The sequence below is a fragment of the Portunus trituberculatus genome, chromosome 33 (assembly GCF_017591435.1).
Source record: "Portunus trituberculatus isolate SZX2019 chromosome 33, ASM1759143v1, whole genome shotgun sequence".
NCBI lineage: Eukaryota > Metazoa > Arthropoda > Malacostraca > Decapoda > Portunidae > Portunus > Portunus trituberculatus.
This window is the reverse complement of record NC_059287.1, coordinates 13550323-13567633: the sequence shown is the minus strand read 5'-3', so window position 1 is coordinate 13567633 and position 17311 is coordinate 13550323. Positions and strand designations below refer to the sequence as shown.

The following is a 17311-nucleotide window of genomic DNA, read 5'->3' as shown; positions in this document are numbered from 1 at the left end:
TTCTTTACTTGTCCTTAGAGCTACAAAGGGTAGGAAATGGCGGCCAGTAGCGACTCGGGAGCACAGGCTCACGCGCTAGCTGAATGCGCAGAGAAATACACAGTGTTGCCACATACACGTAATATGCATTAATACAATACATAACCCACAGTAAGGAAGAGCCTCTTAACTATAGACCTGTGTCTCTAACAAGTGTGGTCGGTAAGATTTGTGAGAGGGTGATAAAGAAATATTGGATACGGTTCCTGGAGGATCATAAGTTATTATCGGATCATCAATTTGGCTTTAGGAAAGGCAGGTCATGTGTAACAAATCTACTGAGCTTTTATTCAAGAGTGGTTGACAAAATACAAGAGAGAGAGGGATGGATGGACTGTGTATATTTGGATTTAAAGAAAGCTTTTGACAAGGTACCTCACATGAGACTGTTATGGAAATTAGAGATTTATGGAGGACTGAAAGGAAAAGTGTTAAAGTGGATGGAAAACTACTTGAGATGGAGGGAGATGAGAACGGTAATAAGGGATGCAAAGTCGGACTGGTTGGTGGTGGAGAGTGGAGTCCCACAAGGCTCAGTGCTGGCACCAATACTTTTCCTTGTATATATTAATGACATGCCAGAGGGAGTAAACAGTTATATTAATTTGTTTGCGGATGATGCGAAGTTGTGTAGGTGTGTGAAGAGTGAAGAAGATTGTGAAATTTTACAGGCAGATCTGGATAAGATTTGGGAGTGGAGCAAGAGGTGGCAAATGGAATTTAATCTGAGCAAAAGTCATGTGATGGAGATGGGGAAGAGTGGAAGACGGCCAAGAGGGTCATATAAGATGGGTGAAGAAGTAGTGTTGAAAAAGGTGGAAAAGGAAAAGGATTTGGGAGTGATAATACAAGACCATGGGCAGTTTGAGGCTCATATTGATAAGATGTTTGGAGAAACGTATAATTTGATAAAAATATTGGATTAGCCTTCCATTATATGGATAAAGATATGATGAAGAAATTAATTAGTACGGTAATTAGACCAAGATTGGAATATGCTGGAGTGGTTTGGTCCCCTTATAAAAAGAAGCATATAAGGAAGTTGGAGAGATTGCAGAGAATGGCAACAAAAATGGTTCCGGAATTGGCAGAAATGACCTATGAGGAGAGATTAAAAGAAATGAATTTGCTTACCTTGGAACAAAGAAGAGAAAGAGGAGATTTAATACAGGTTTATAAACTGTTGAACGGACTGGATGAAGTGGATAATGAGCAAATGATGTTGAGAGAGGAAAACTTAAATAGAACTACAAGATCGCATAGTAAAAAGATAGCCAAGGGAATATGCTTGAAGGATGTGAAGAAATATAGTTTCCCACAAAGATGTGTGGAGGTGTGGAATGGTTTGAGTGAGGAGGTGGTGTCAGCGAGGAGTGTGCATAGTTTTAAAGGAAAGTTGGATGTGTGTAGATATGGAGACGGGGCCACACGAGTATGATACCCAGGCCCTGTAAAATTACAACTAGGTGAATACACACACACACTTATACCTCTAAGGCCGCGTGACTGACTCCTTACATAACAACATGCTAATCAATCTATAGGAGAGGAATGTTCATTGGTTCACCCTTATATACATTATATATATATATATATATATATATATATATATATATATATATATATATATATATATATATATATATATATATATATATATATATATATATATATATATATATATATATATATAATTATACGGACATGAGATAGGCCGGCATGAGTGGCCTCTGCCTGACAACACATGCATGGATGACTGATTGTTGTGTTTTAAGTTTAGCGTCTATATCTCACGATAGAGGTCAAAATAGGGATAAAACAAGACGCAAAGAACACGCGCGGCTTAACCTACTCAACGAACATCTTTATGAACGTGATTATAGTGATTACACTACACAGACCGCAACATTGCATCTCTCACAAAGACATCCTACTAACAGCGCATTAATGGCAAAACCACAAATACACGTCAGATGATTTCACCACCACGAATTATCGTATTAAACAGCCCATCAATATTATTAACCGTGCACGCCCCCATACACTGTCATGAACCAAGCCCATATACACCATGCACCATCGTCATGAACTAACCCATGCATTATGCTTGAGTCAGAACATCGGTATCACTGTGACTTAGCACATAGTGAAGTCTAGTACAAAGACACACACACTGTCTCACCATGACTCCTAAGTCCTAACAATACACAAATCCAGCCATAAATACCATAAACTCTTCAGAGAGAGAGAGAGAGAGATACCGAAGAATTGCGTCAACAGATGAAATCATAAATCTTCGTATCATGGTATTACTTTTTTTTTTTTTTTTTTTTTTTTTTTTTTACCAACGGAGAGTCCCTGGTTCCTCAATACAGGACTCAGCCACCTGGACTCAATAATTTCAGCTATTCGGCTAAAATTGGTGACATCAAATTCCATATTTGTCCCAACAGATTTCTTATTTCTGTTCTTTCGTTTTTCTTTCAGTCATTATTTGTTCTGATAGACTATTGTACATATCAGCTGCCCTTCACTGTGTTGCTTATATTTCTCTTATTCCGAGACACTGTAATTCTGTAGATCAACAGTGTGAGCTGAGCAGTTATAAACGTTCCCCGACTGAAACTTGCACATGTGAACTAGAATAAGTAAGTACAGGATATTGCTAGTAGGTGTAATGAGAAGACAACGGTAGAAAGGTGGCCTTCTTCCCTCGCTTGTACTTAGGCCTTGACCCAGAACAATTATGTCAATAATCGATCAGCTTGCGCAGTAAACCATGCATTACGTAAAGCTGTCGGCCACGAGTGCATCACATGATCATTTATACTGTTCAACTACGAAAGTAACTCGTTACGCTCTATTCTAATACCGACTCACTTAACCTTGTCATCGTCATCGTCATCATTATTGTCGACCATCAATCCCGCCTGATTACCGCCGCCGCTTATCAAAATACTCGTAACTTAGATGATAATGGATCAGCTTTATCAAGTACACTTTTACTTATCCAGTGCTAATCTACATACTAGCTATAAGAGGGAGCGGAGGAGATGGACCCGAATGATTGATGGTTTGGGATACAAGTGATGGTAAGGGACATGGAAAGATTGAAATAGTGGTGGTACAAGAGACGTCAAAAGATATAGTTTCCCGTATAAAAATATTGATGTATGGAACAGTCTGGTAGAAGAAACAGTAGCTAAATGTAAACCCTATACAAAGTTTCAAGGCTAAGATAGATATTAAAAGATACAGAGATGGGACAGCACGAACATAAAGCAAAACTAAGTAATCATACTCATGCACACACACACACACACACACACACACACACACACACACACACACACACAAAGAAAAAACACATCATCAAAGAAAAAAATGACAAACCAAAAAAGAATCTTATCATCCTAATCTACAGTGTGTGTGTGTGTGTGTGTGTGTGTGTGTGTTTGTTTCACTGTTTGATCTGCTGCAGTCTCTGACGAGACAGCCAGACGTTACCCTACGGAACGAGCTCAGAGCCCATTATTTCCGATCTTCGGATAGGCCTGAGACCAGGCACACACCACACACCGGGACAACAAGGTCACAACTTCTCGATTTACATCCCGTACCTACTCACTGCTAGGTGAACAGGAGCTACACGTGAAAGGAGACACACCCAAATATCTGCACCCGACCGGGGAATCGAACCCCGGTCCTCTGGCTTGTGAAGCCAGCGCTCTAACCACTGAGCTACCGTGTGTGTGTGTGTGTGTGTGTGTGTGTGTAATTAACCTCGGTCACTTGCTGGTCACCCAGCCAGTCTTCCCCATTACGGAGCGAGCTTAGAGCTCATAGACCGATCTTCGGGTAGAACTGAGACCACAACACACTCCACACACCGGGAAAGCGAGGCCACAACCCCTCGAGTTACATCCCGTACCTATTTACTGCTAGGTGAAAAGGGGCTACACATTAAGAGGCTTACCCATTTGCCTCGCCGCGCCGGGATTCGAACCCGGCCCTCTCGATTGTGAGTCGAGTGTGTGTGTGTGTGTGTGTGTGTGTGTGTGTGTGTGTGTGGCAGTACGGGTATGCCAATCCGACCTCCTTACTTGCAGTGTTATGAGGCATGGCCAGACCTCCTCCTTTCTTATACACATCATATTACTAAATCAATAAGATTCTCTCTCTCTCTCTCTCTCTCTCTCTCTCTCTCTCTCTCTCTCTCTCTGAGTGGGAAGCACCGGGCAGTTGATTGTGAGAGTAAGACTAATAATTACAGTTCACAATTATATCACATTTGCAGAGAGAAAGAGAGAGGAGAGAGATTTTAAAGCTAAGAACACACGCATAAAACAAATGTAAAGTTTAACTCATACTAAGAGAAAAAAATAGAGAGAGAGAGAGAGAGAGAGAGAGAGAGAGAGAGAGAGAGAGAGAGAGAGAGAGAGAGAGAGAATGAAATAAAAATAGCCACACGGATGAGAGGCGCCGTAAAGAAGACGCAGAAATCGTCATCGTCAATCGTCATTCGTCAACACAAACAGAAAATAAGCGCGTGTACCGCTGAAGATTTGAGGTGGTCTAGAAAAGCTACTACATTGCCCTTCCTAGGTCGTCATGAAGGACAAGGACGCAGTTAACATGTTACTGAAGGAAAAGAGACTGAAAACCTTTAAGAAATGGCCCTATGGGGAAGACACCAAGCTCAACAAGGAGGCGGTGAGAAAAGTTCAAATTCACACGAATCCGGAAGCAACCCAGCTACTATGTGTAGACGGTGCGGGAGGGAGGAATAATCTCATAGCATCCTGTTTCTTTATTTGTTGTCCAATTTTGTCTAGAGCATGGACAGTTTTGTCATTCAGTTTCCTCACTAAGCTCAGTGTCAGTGTATCTTGACGAGCTCTCTCCCTAGTTTCTCCTACTGATTTACGTACTTTGGCTCCCACTACTGACAAGAGAGAACATTATCACAAAACCTATTGTTACTTGCAGTGTTGTGATTCGCACCTGGTTAGCTCCCAGACCAGAAAAAATACCACGAAGAGTAGGAAAGTGGGTACGCCAGCCAACTTTAGATGTAGATTACTGGATGATTGTAACAAACTGTGAGTGGACTGGAATGTGTACCCATTGAAACTGTTCAGATTATATTATTATGCAGCAAACAGCAGCACATGTGTGTATGCATAACATAACATAACATAAATAATAGGATATCAAAGGGCCACCAGGGCCCATCTAGGTTATCCTGTATCAGTGGCACAGCGACCTCGTCATCAGTACTTAAAGATACACTTACAAGTACACAATACATTATATACTAATTCTAAATATTTGGCCCATTAACAGGGCTAAGTCCTGCAGTGAATTCCTCTTCAATCTGTGATCCCCATACATGGGGATCACATATTACTCCACAAAGTCGTACAGAATGTCGCCTAAATGACTGTGAAGGGCTGATTTGAAGGATGGCAGCGAGTTCAGAGCAACAACATGGTCAGGCAAAGAATTCCATAAACGGACGCCCCGGAATGAGAAAAATCGAGATCTAAGATCCACTGAACTGTACTAGTGAGCTAATTTAAAAGTGTCCACGAGTATGTGCATGTGGTGTTGTGATAAATAAAAATCTTCAGGAGAGATAGAACACTCAGAGTGAAAGATCTTCCAGTACTTTATTATGCCAGCCATAGATTAGGGTTGCCATAATGAACTATCAAAATTCCGGACACCTTCACTAACACCTGATTATGGTCATGATATGATACTGGAAAATATGTAAATTAATTAAAAGAAACTCAACTTATTTACCTTTGCATATGGCTGATAATCTTGAATTCCGTTTCTCCACTTAGCTTAGCTTAGTTGCTATCTTCTAACTCTTCTTCAACCACTGCGACTGTGACTTACAGTCACTGTAAGTCATTAATGCCTTTATGTGCCAGTGGGACAAATAATTAATGTTCCTGGGTTGCACACCAAACACTCAGCTTCCCACTCATCCCTGCCTTTTTTTGAAGCACGGAGTTTGTTCTGCATCTCTGCAGTGAAATTACACTTTCGTTTGGGCATCTTGACAAGAACAAGTAATAGTTGTAATGACAAGGTCACAAGGCTGCAAACAGTAATCCAAACTGACTCCTATCAGAACTGGTTAAAGACTGGGGCGCGATGTGAGGTGGCGTTGGGAAGGCTGCGAGCATTGACTTCATACAGGACCCATACATGTCAGAGTTTTGACCGAAACCAAACCAAAGCAGCTGCCACTCGGTGAACTCCTCTCTCTCTCTCCCATTATTTCAACCCAAGGAAATTTAATAAATGTGATTTTTTAAATTACTGATGGTAAGTGAAATTCCGATCATTTGAGGGATTTTCAAAAATGATCCCGGACGCTGACTTCGTTATCTGAATTCTGGACATATGGCAACCCTACCATAGATTCTGCAAATTTTTACTTTCACCAGCTTCTCAATTCCCAATCAATCTATTTACTCATCATTTTAGACCTTTGTTGAATGAATCTGCACTTTGTTTTTTTTTTTTTTTTTTTTTTTGCAAATCATTACTTTTTAATTTTTACACTTTACTCTCAGACCCTCCATCTCCTCAGAAAGTACTCTTTTGATATGGAAACGAAAAGGCAGATCAGTTTCAAACAAATGGTAATGTACTGGAAGAAAATATTGTGGTGTCACAAAGCACAGCAGTATATAACTCTTGTGGACAGTACTCACTGCCACTAGCTGCACTCCACTAATTATTAAGGCTAGGCCAACCTAACCTCGCTGACTGATTAACCTAACCTAGTCGAAGTGACACACACTGCTGACAGGCATCTTCCTCAGATTAGATTAATAACTTACCATATAGAACATCTATTATGTGTCAGGAAGGTTTGTTGAACACTTTGGAGACAAGAAATCTAAATGCAGTGATGGGTTCAGATAAGTTTGACTGCCCTTTCCCCTCAATTAGTCTGACTTAGTGAGGTTTTAATGTATTAATAATGGGCTGTCACATCAGCACATTCAAACTGCCTTCAAGGCTGCTGGCCATGCAAGTTTACTTAAATTGTTGCATTTGTGATTAATGAAAACTTATCAAAACTAAGGCTCAGATGTTCTCTCTATTACCATTTACTACAATTATGATTGGTTGATAAAAAAAATTTTCTTAAGTCAGTTCAGAAAAAAACAGCTTTGTATCAGATATGCTATAGTAAAACCAGGTAGTGACCCTGGCAAAACAGTCCCACTCACCTAATGGCATCATGCAGGATTTATACCCAACACATTGTGTCCCACTGACCATGCACACAACACACACACACACACACACACACACACACACACACACACACACACACACACACACACAGCACACACACACACACACACACAAAACAAGCTCAGTGGTTAGAGCGCTGGCTTCACAAGATTGACCGGGGTTCGATTTCCCGGCTGGGTGGAGATATTTGGGTGTGTCTCCTTTCACGTGTAGCCCCTGTTCACCTAGCAGTGAGTAGGTACGGGATGTAAATCGAGGAGTTGTGACCTTGTTGTCCCGGTGTTTGGTGTGTGCCTGGTCTCAGACCTATCCCAAGATCGGAAATAATGAGCTCTGAGCTCGTTCCGTAGGGTAACGTCTGGCTGTCTCATCAGAGACTGCAGCAGATCAAACAGTGAATTATACACACACACACACACACACACGGCCCGGTAGCTCAGTGGTTAGAGCGTTGGCTTCACAAGCCAGATGACCGGGGTTCGATTCCCCGCCGGGTGGAGATATTTGGGTGTGTCTCCTTTCACGTAGCCCTGTTCACCTAGCAGTGAGTAGGTACGGGATGTAAATCGAGGAGTTGTGACCTTGTTGTCCCGGTGTGTGGTGTGTGCCTGGTCTCAGGCCTATCTGAAGATCGGAAACAATGAGCTCTGAGCTCGTTCCGTAGGGTAATGTCTGGCTGTCTCGTCAGAGACTGCAGCAGATCAAACAGTGAATTACACACACACACACACAGGAAAACACAAGATTCAGAGGAAACGATGAGCCAGCAAGATTAGACCTGGTTTTTGCAAGGGGTATACAAATGAATGATGATATAAGATATAAGTGCCCATTGGGAAAGAGTGATCATGTAATATTAGAAATGGATATAGAAGAGGGAAAAGAAGATAGAGATGAATCATACAAAGGAGACCGATTAAACTACAGAAAGGCTGATATTGAGAATCTCAAGAACTATTTCAAATATGCTAACAGGGGGGAGATGGAAAACTCTGAGGGGGTTCAAGAGAAATATAACTTATTTTTGGAAATATACAAAACAGGAGTAAGGGAATATGTTCCAAAATATAGACCTAAGGAAGAAGGAAAGAAAGATTGGTTTAATGCAAAGTGTGCCAGGGCAAAGGAGAAAAGAGATGGAGCATGGAAAAGGTGGAGGAGAAATAGAAATGCAGTAAATAAGGTAAACTTCAAGATAGCTAGAAATTAATATGTTAAAGTGAGGAAGGAAGAGGAGAGGAGAGGATGAAAAGGACATAGTCGAAAAATGCAAGGAACAACCAAAATTGTTTTACAGATTCATAAATAGAAAAATAAGACAAAAAGAAACAATAGAAAGGTTAAAAGAAGAAAATGGGATGGTAGAAGACCCAAAAAATATGGCAGAACTGTTAAATAATAAGTTCCAGGAGGTCTTTACTAAGGAATCCAAATTTGAAAGACCACAGGGTAATAGAGAGACCATCTATATGGAAGAGATTAAAGTAACCAAGCTTGAAATAAAAGAGTTAATGAAGGAACTGGATGAAGAAAAGGCAATGGGACCAGATGAAGGCAGAATACTGAAAGAATGTAGGAAGAACTAGCAAGTCCTATACACAACATCATAAAATGCTCAATAGAAAATGGAACAGTACCAGTAGAATGGAAAAGAGCTGAGGTGGTTCCCATATATAAGAGCGGAAGGAAGGAAGAACCTCTAAATTACTGACCAGTATCATTAACTAGTGTAATATGTAAGATGTGTGAAAGAGTAATAAAGAAACAATGGATCGAGTTCCTTGAAGACAACAAATTATTATCAAATAGCCAATTTGGCTTTAGAAAAGGTCGGTCGTGTGTAATAAATTTACTGAGTTTCTACTCTAGAATAGTTGACAGGGTACAAGAGAGAGAAGGATGGGTTGATTGTATTTACTTGGTTTTTAAAAAGGCGTTTATAAAGGCCACATGAAAGGTTGCGGTGGAAATTAGAGGAGAAGCGTGGTTTAAAAGGAAGCACTTTGAGTTGGATGGAAAATTATTTGAGGGGGAGAGAAATAAGGACAGTAGTCAAAGATATGAGTAGTAGAAAGTGGAGTGCTGCAAGTTTCAGTATTGGTGCCAATACTTTTTCTCATTTATATAAACGACATACCAGAAGGAGTGAACAGCTACATAAATCTGTTTGCGGATGATGTGAAACTGTGCAGTTATAAAGCAAAAAGGGGATTGTGAAATACTGCAAGAAGACCTAAATAAGATCTGGGTATGGAGTAAAAAGTGGGAGATGGAATTCAATGTGGACAAAAGCCATGTCATGGAAATGGGAAAGAGTGAAAGACGACCCGTGGGAATCTATAAAATGGGAGATGGAGTAGAACTGGAGAAAGTAAAAAAGGAAAAGGATTTGGGAATGACGATGGAAGAAAATAATCAACCGGCAAGCCATATTGATAGAATTTTCAGTGAGACATATAATTTGCTAAGGAATATTGGAATAGCATTTCACTACATGGACAAAGAAATGATGAAGAAACTGATAAGTACTATAATAAGACCCAGATTGGAATATGCAGGAGTAGTGTGGACCCCTCACAAAAAGAAACATATAAGGAAGCTGGAGAGACTACAAAAAATGGCTACAAGAATGGTCTTGAAGGGATGACATATGAGGAGAGACTAAAGGCTATGGATCTTCCAACATTGGAACAGAGAAGGGAGAGAGGGGATCTCATACAAGTTTATAAATTGATCAACGGAATGGACCAAGTGGACAATGAGTATCTGATCCTGAGAGAAGAATATGCCAGTCGAAGCACAAGATCGCATAGTAAGAAACTGAGGAAGGGAAGATGTCTAAGAGATATTAAAAAGTATAGTTTCCCGCAAAGATGTGTTGAGACGTGGAACAGTTTGAACTAAGGAGTAGTGTCTGCAATGAGTGTACACAGTTTTAAGGAAAGATTGGATAAGTGTAGATATGGAGACGGGGCCACACGAGCATAAAGCCCAGCCCCTGTAAAACTACAACTAGGTAAAACTAGGTAAATACACACACACACACACACACACACACACACACACACAGAAAATGAGAGCACATTTGTTAGTATATACTTATTAGCTATGTATTTATATTCCAGCCATTAATATGAACTTGATGATGTGCAAGCTAGTTATGAATGCCATTGATAATTATGTGTATATTTTGTTGCTAATCATTGTATGAAATATAAATAGACAAATGAGGAAAGAAACTATGATCCAATATCATATGAGCTTTAGTGCTAGTATGTTTATGCCTAGCATAATATAATTAAAGATAAGCCAGTGTGACATCTTCATCTGAAAAGGCACTGTTTTGTCCAGACTCACTGTCTTATGGTCTGCTTGCCTTTTCAGATGGCTGCAGCTGGGTTTTACTTTATTGGCAACAAGAATAATCCGGATCTTGTGCGATGTTTTCTGTGCTTTAAGGAGCTGGATGGGTGGGAGGAAGAAGATGACCCTTGGTAAGACATGAGTGTACACACACACACACACTTTGTGGACCTGTATGGTGGCAATGCTGCCTAACTCAAGTACTTTTGCAGCATTAGCCTTCCACTGATTGACAGGTTTTCTTTATAAATTTTGTTTTTCTTTTGTTGAAATTATTATATGAAAAGCACCAAATTACAAAACTAATGTAATACATTGTAAAATCTTTACAAGTTAGTTTTATTAAATACACGACAGTAGCCAATCAGCACTTGGTTTGCAAGCTCATCTACGATCAGATAACTTTGTCAGTTGAGCTTAGAACAAAGATTAAAGTATTGCAGGTACTATTACTGTATGCATCATAAGCTGAGAGTCCCATAGAGAGAAGTAATCAAGATAAGAAATAAATGAAAAAAATTGGTGTTCATGGTCCATTGTGCATTATAAGTATTTCTGACTTATATTTCAGGGAAGAGCACAAGAACCATGCTTCCTACTGCCAGTTTGTCATGCTGAATAAGGATGAGAGCAAGATTACCTTCCAAGAGATGCATCAGCTGGAAATGCACCAAACAGCAAACTTTGCGGTGAGAGCAACAAGTTAATTGAGACAAGGAATTGTTTGTAAAATATGATCGTAGTTTGTCTGACTTGTGGAGTGACCATGAAATTTCATTTCATGTAACACACAGTTAATGCTGAGGAAAGTATACATGAAGACAATTGTTCATGCTTCTGTGTATCAAGAAAGAATTATTTATTTATTTAATTATTATTATTATTATTATTATTATTATTATTATTATTACTTTTTATTTTTATTTATTTTTTTTTTTATGATTTTCTTGTGTTTTCTGTTTCTCTCTGGATTGTAATCTGGTGTAAAAAAATGGGAGTTATACCTCAATTGTATTGTGCATATATTAGGTATATATGCATATTTATGGCAGTTTGATGGTGTAGAGGTTTTCTGTTTGAGTGTGTGTGTGTATGTGTATGCATCAAGCCATTTCCTTTTGGAAAGATGTCAGTATTAGAACTCTAAGTGACTAATCTTTGGACAAACCTAAGACCACTCACATGTCAAGCACAGGGTCAGCGAGACCACAACCTCTGCTTGCTGCTAGGTAAACATGGGCTACACATTGAAGAGGCCCACACATCTGCTTTTTCAGTTGGAAACCAGGCATGCTTACTAATAGTAGTGTGTATTGTGCTTTATGGGAAAAGAACTATGCTCGTTCCATCTCCATATATCCAACTTAGCCTTAAATCCATGTATATGTTTTTGCATTTACCATCTTATCCAGACTGCTCCATATATCTATACTTCTACATACAAAACTATACTTTTTTATGTCTCTTCTACAAGCACTCTTCTTTAGCCTTTCTCCATGTTCTCTATTATCATGTATATCCCAAGCTATGAAGTCATTCTGATCCAACACTTCCATATTCTCATACAATTTATATATTGCAATGATTTTCCATATTCTTGTAAAATTTATATAGTGCAATGATGTCTTCCCTTTCTCTTTCCTTCCTTTGTTGATAAGTACAAGTCCCTAATACTTGTATCATATTCACTGCTGCTCTCTGAACTCTCTCCAATTTCTTTCTTTTCCAGTATCTGTCTAATCAGTAGTTGTATAATCATCTTCCTGATCGCCTCCTTATCCATAAAGACAAAAGTCAACCTTATTCTTCTCATCAGGTTATACATTTCTCCTGTAATTTTGCTTTATGTGTCTCTTTTCGATCAAATTACCATTCACAATAATACCCAAATCTTTTTCCATTTCTGCTCTACTCAACTTATCATTTAGCACAATATTTTTTATATTTTTATTCTCTCACTTTTCCAAATTCCATTACATGCTTTGCATTTCCTTAGATTATATTCCTTTTGCTATGTATGGCTCTACTTTGATATCTTGTTCTGATCCTCTTGCAACAATATAATCTTCCTCATTTGCATTTTTTCAGCAACTTAGCATCTTCCACAAAAATGTGCATGTAGTGTGTGTGTGTGTGTGTGTGTGTGTGTGTGTGTGTGTGTGTGTGTGTGTGTGTGTGTGTGTGTGTATTTACCTAGTTGTAGGTTTACAGGGCCTGGGCTTTATGCTCGTGTGGCCCCGTCTCCATATCTACACTTATCCAATCTTACTTTAAAAGTATGCACACTCTTTGCAGACACCACTTCTTCATTTAAACTGTTCCACGTCTCAATACATCTATGCGGGAAACTATATTTTTTAATATCTCTCAGACATCTTCCTTTTCTCAGCTTTTTACTATGCGATCTTGTGCTTCGGATGTCATATTCTTCTCTCAGGATCAGTTTCTCATTATCCACTTGGTCCATTCCGTTGATCAATTTATAGACTTGTATCAGGTCTCCTCTCTCCCTTCTTGTTCCAGGGTTGGTAGATCCATAGCCTTTAGTCTCTCCTCATATGTCATCCCTTCAAATTCTGGAACCATTCTTGTAGCTATTTTTTGTAGCCTCTCCAATTTCCTTATGTGTTTCTTTTTATGAGGGGTCCACAGTACTCCTGCATATTCCAATCTGGGTCTTATTATAGTACTTATCAATTTCTTCATCATTTCTTTGTCCATGTAGTGAAATGCTACTCCAATATTCCTTAGCAAATTATATGTTTCTCTAAAATTCTATCAATATGGCTTACTGGTTGATTGTTTTCTTCCATCGTCACTCCTAAGTCCTTTTCCTTTTTACTTTCTCCAGTTCTACTCCATCTCCCATCTTATAGATTCCCACGGGTCATCTTTCACTCTTTCCCATTTCCATGACATGGCTTTTGTTCACATTGAATTCCATTTCCACTTTTACTCCATTCCCAGATCTTATTTAGGTCTTCTTGCAGTATTTCACAATCCTCTTTTGCTTTATAACTCTGCACAGTTTCGTATCATCTGCAAACAGATTTATGTAGCTGTTCACTCCTTTTGGCATGTCATTAATATAAATGAGGAAAAGTATTGCTGCCAATACTGACCCCTGTGGCACTCCGCTTTCTACTGCTCTCCACTTGGACTTCATATCTTTAACTACTGTCCTTATTTCTCTCCCCCTCAAATAATTTTCTATCCATCTCAATGTGCTTCCTTTTAAGCCATCCTTCTCCTCTAACTTCCATATTAATCTTGCATGTGGCACTTTGTCAAATGCCTTTTTTAAATCCAAATGAATAGTCAACCCATCCCTCTCTCTCCTTTACTCTATCAACTATTCTAGAATAAAAACTCAATAAATTAGTTACACACGACCGTCTTTTTCTAAAACCAAACTGGCTATTTGATATTAATTTGTTGTCTTCAAGGAACTCGATCCATTGTTTCTTTATTATTCTTTCACACATCTTGCATATTACACTAGTTTGTGATACTGGTCTGTAATTTAAAGGTTCTTCCTTCCTTCTGCTCTTATATATGGGAACCACCTCAGCTCTTTTCCATTCTACTGGTACTGTTCCAGTTTCTATTGAGCATTTTATGATGTATATAGGACTTGCTAGTTCTTCCCTACATTCTTTCAGTATTCTGCCTGAGACTTCATCCGGTCCCATTGCCTTCTCTTCATTCAGGTCCGTCATTAACTTTTTTATTTCAAGCTTGGTTACTTTAATCTCTTTCATATAGACTCTCTCTCTATTACCCTGTGGCCTTTCAAATTTGGATTCCTTTGTAAAGACCTCCTGGAATTTATTATGTAATAGTTCTGCCATACTTTTTTGGGCTTCCACTATCCCGTTCTCTCCTTTTAACCTTTCTATTGTTTCTTTTTGCCTAATTTTTCCATTTATGAATCTGTAGAACAATTTTGGTTGCTCTTTACATTTTTCAACGTCCTTTTCAAAGTTCTTTTCCTCTTCCTTCCTCACCTTAACATATTCATTTCTCGCTGCCTTGAAGTTTTCCTTATTTTCTGGATTTCTATTTCTCCTCCACCTTTTCCATGCTCCATCTCTTTTCTCCTTTGCTCTAGCACATCTTGCATTAAACCAATCTTTCTTTCCTTCTTCTTTAGGTCTATATTTCGGGACATATTCCCTGACTCCTGTTTTATATATTTCCAAAAATAAACTATACTTCTCTTGCATCGTCTCTGAGTTTTCCATCTCCTTCTAGTTTACGTTTTTAAAATAGTTCTTGAGATTCTCAATATCAGCCTTTCTGTAATTTAATTGGTCTCCTTTGTATGAATCGTCTCTATCTTCCTTTCCCTCTTCTGTGTCCATTTCTAATATTACATGGTCACTCTTTCCCAATGGGCACTTATATCTTATATCATCGTTCATTTGTATACCCCTTGTAAAAACTAGGTCCAATCTCGCCTGCTCGTCATTTCCTCTGAATCTTGTGCAATCCTTTACTCTCTGGTCCATCATATTGTCTATCATTAAGTTCAGGAATCTTTCTCCCCAGGCTTCTTCCCCCATACCACTTTCATAATTTTCCCAGTCCACTTCTTTACAGTTGAAATCTCCTACTAATATCACTTTTCTTCTTTCTTTAACAATTCTTGTTAGACTCCTTATTGTGTCATCTATCATGTCTTTATATTCTTGATTGGTCCATGAATTTGTTTTTGGTGGCACATGTGTTACAATGATTGTTAACTCTTTTTTATTAATATGCAACTCAACATACAGTACTTCTGCTTTTCCTTCCCCATATTCCACTTGGTTTATCACTATCTCCTTCCTTAACATCATCATGACTCCTCCTCCTCCTTTACCCCCTCTGTCTCTTCTCCATACATTATACCTATTATCCAAGTCTATTTTGATTGCCTCATTTAGTTTTGTTTCAGCCAGGCATACAATATCCAGTTCTTCTTTCTTTATGTAATCTCTTAATTCTAATTTACTTGATAAAACCCCATCTATGTTCGTATACATCATTTTTAGTCTCTTGCCTTTATCATTTTTAGTTAAACTTGTTCCACTTTTTTCTCTTCCTTCTCGTTTATGTACCATTTCCTTATCCTGTCTCCTAGAATGTGTGTGTGTGTATGTGTGTGTGTGTGTGTGTGTGTGTGTGTGTGTGTGTGTGTGTGTGTGTGTGTTTATATTATTATCATTTCTTATGATAATTTTTTTACATTTTCAGAAAAAGATTTTAACCAAGAAAATTGAAGAATTCAAAAATCAGTCTCAGAAGTCCAGAAAAGTTCTAGAGAATATGATATAGAGAAGCCTGATCTTAAAGATGTGAAAACCTTGGATTATCCAGCTTTAGTTTTACTGACTTGATACACACAAGGTATGGCCAGGTCTGGCAATGCAACTCACATTTCAGTCTGGTCATTGTTCAGAATTAGCTACATTTTTAATCCAAGTTACGATGTCTTTTTACATGCTAGAATTTTGAAAGTCAATAAATAGATAAGTGTTATATAGTGACAATTAGAAATATGAGAACACATGATTTACATTTATTTTGGTACAATTATTTCTTCAAGCTCACCCAATGTTTGTTTGTGAAAGTCTTAAACTATTGAGGTGATCTTGGATAATTATTTTTGGAAATAATGAAAGGAGTGCAATATTGGAATTGATTTATCAGTAATGACTACCATCTCCAGTGAATACTGCCTCACTAAACCTCTGGCTAGTACAGTGGTAATGCGCTGGCCTGGCATTGTTAAGGTCGGCAGATCGAGTCTTATTTGAGCTCGTGAGTTTAAGCAGTTTACTGGGAGTTTACTGCTGTGGTTGAAGTGCCACAGTGAGGAGTTGGGTTTGCCTAGCTGATGTTCTGGAAAGCACCAGATGTGGTGGTTACCAGAACTAAAACCAACAAACTTTAACTTTAACTTCAAACTAATCACAACTGCTAGCTTATATAATATTTTTTCCTTTTGTCACATTGTAAGGTAAAATATCAACTTCCATGTAAATTTTCACTGACTAATATTGTGTTCCAACCAATAAAGTACAGGATATATGGATAAATGATAATATCTTAATCTCCTCATTAACTGATTGATTTATGTGAACTAAAGTGAGAATTAATGAAGATCTAAAACCTTCAGTCATGTACTGTATTTAATTAACACTGATAGCACATACATAAGCCCAACATATTCCATCACTGATGGTTGACAACATGCAAATTAAAGAAAAGGAAAAAAGATGTTATGTCCAACAGATCATGATGATTTGTGATATGAGAGTTCCCATGCCTGCCAAAAACTGTGGTTAAATACAATACAGAAGGAAAAGGGAACCAAATTTTGCAAGAAATATCTAGCATGGGATAAGAAACAGTGAAAAACTTTACTATAGAGTTATGAGGCAGTGTGCCTTGCCAGCACACACACACACACACACACACACACACACACACACACAGTGTGTAGCTCAGTGGTTAGAGCGCTGGCTTCACAAGCCAGAGGACTGGGGTTCGATTCCCCGGCCGGGTGGAGATATTTGGGTGTGTCTCCTTTCACGTGTAGCCCCTGTTCACCTAGCAGTGAGTAGGTACGGGATGT

General features: G+C 38.7%; 1 protein-coding gene across 2 annotated transcripts; it reads left to right on the top strand.

The window, feature by feature from the left end:
* Positions 1-4545: 4545 nt before the first annotated feature.
* On the top strand, positions 4546-16772 carry LOC123512372 (baculoviral IAP repeat-containing protein 5-like). Of its 2 annotated transcripts, XM_045268746.1 has the most exons (5): positions 4546-4752; positions 10711-10820; positions 11261-11378; positions 14352-14399; positions 15928-16772. In XM_045268746.1, the coding sequence occupies exons 1-4, from the start codon at positions 4651-4653 to the stop codon at positions 14361-14363; spliced, it is 342 nt and encodes a 113-aa protein (XP_045124681.1). In that variant the 5' UTR covers positions 4546-4650; the 3' UTR covers positions 14364-14399; positions 15928-16772. The 2 variants fall into 2 exon arrangements, with proteins under 2 accessions (XP_045124681.1, XP_045124680.1); XM_045268745.1 differs by lacking the exon at positions 14352-14399 and having other exon boundaries at positions 4547-4752.
* The last annotated feature ends 539 nt before the right edge of the window (positions 16773-17311 follow it).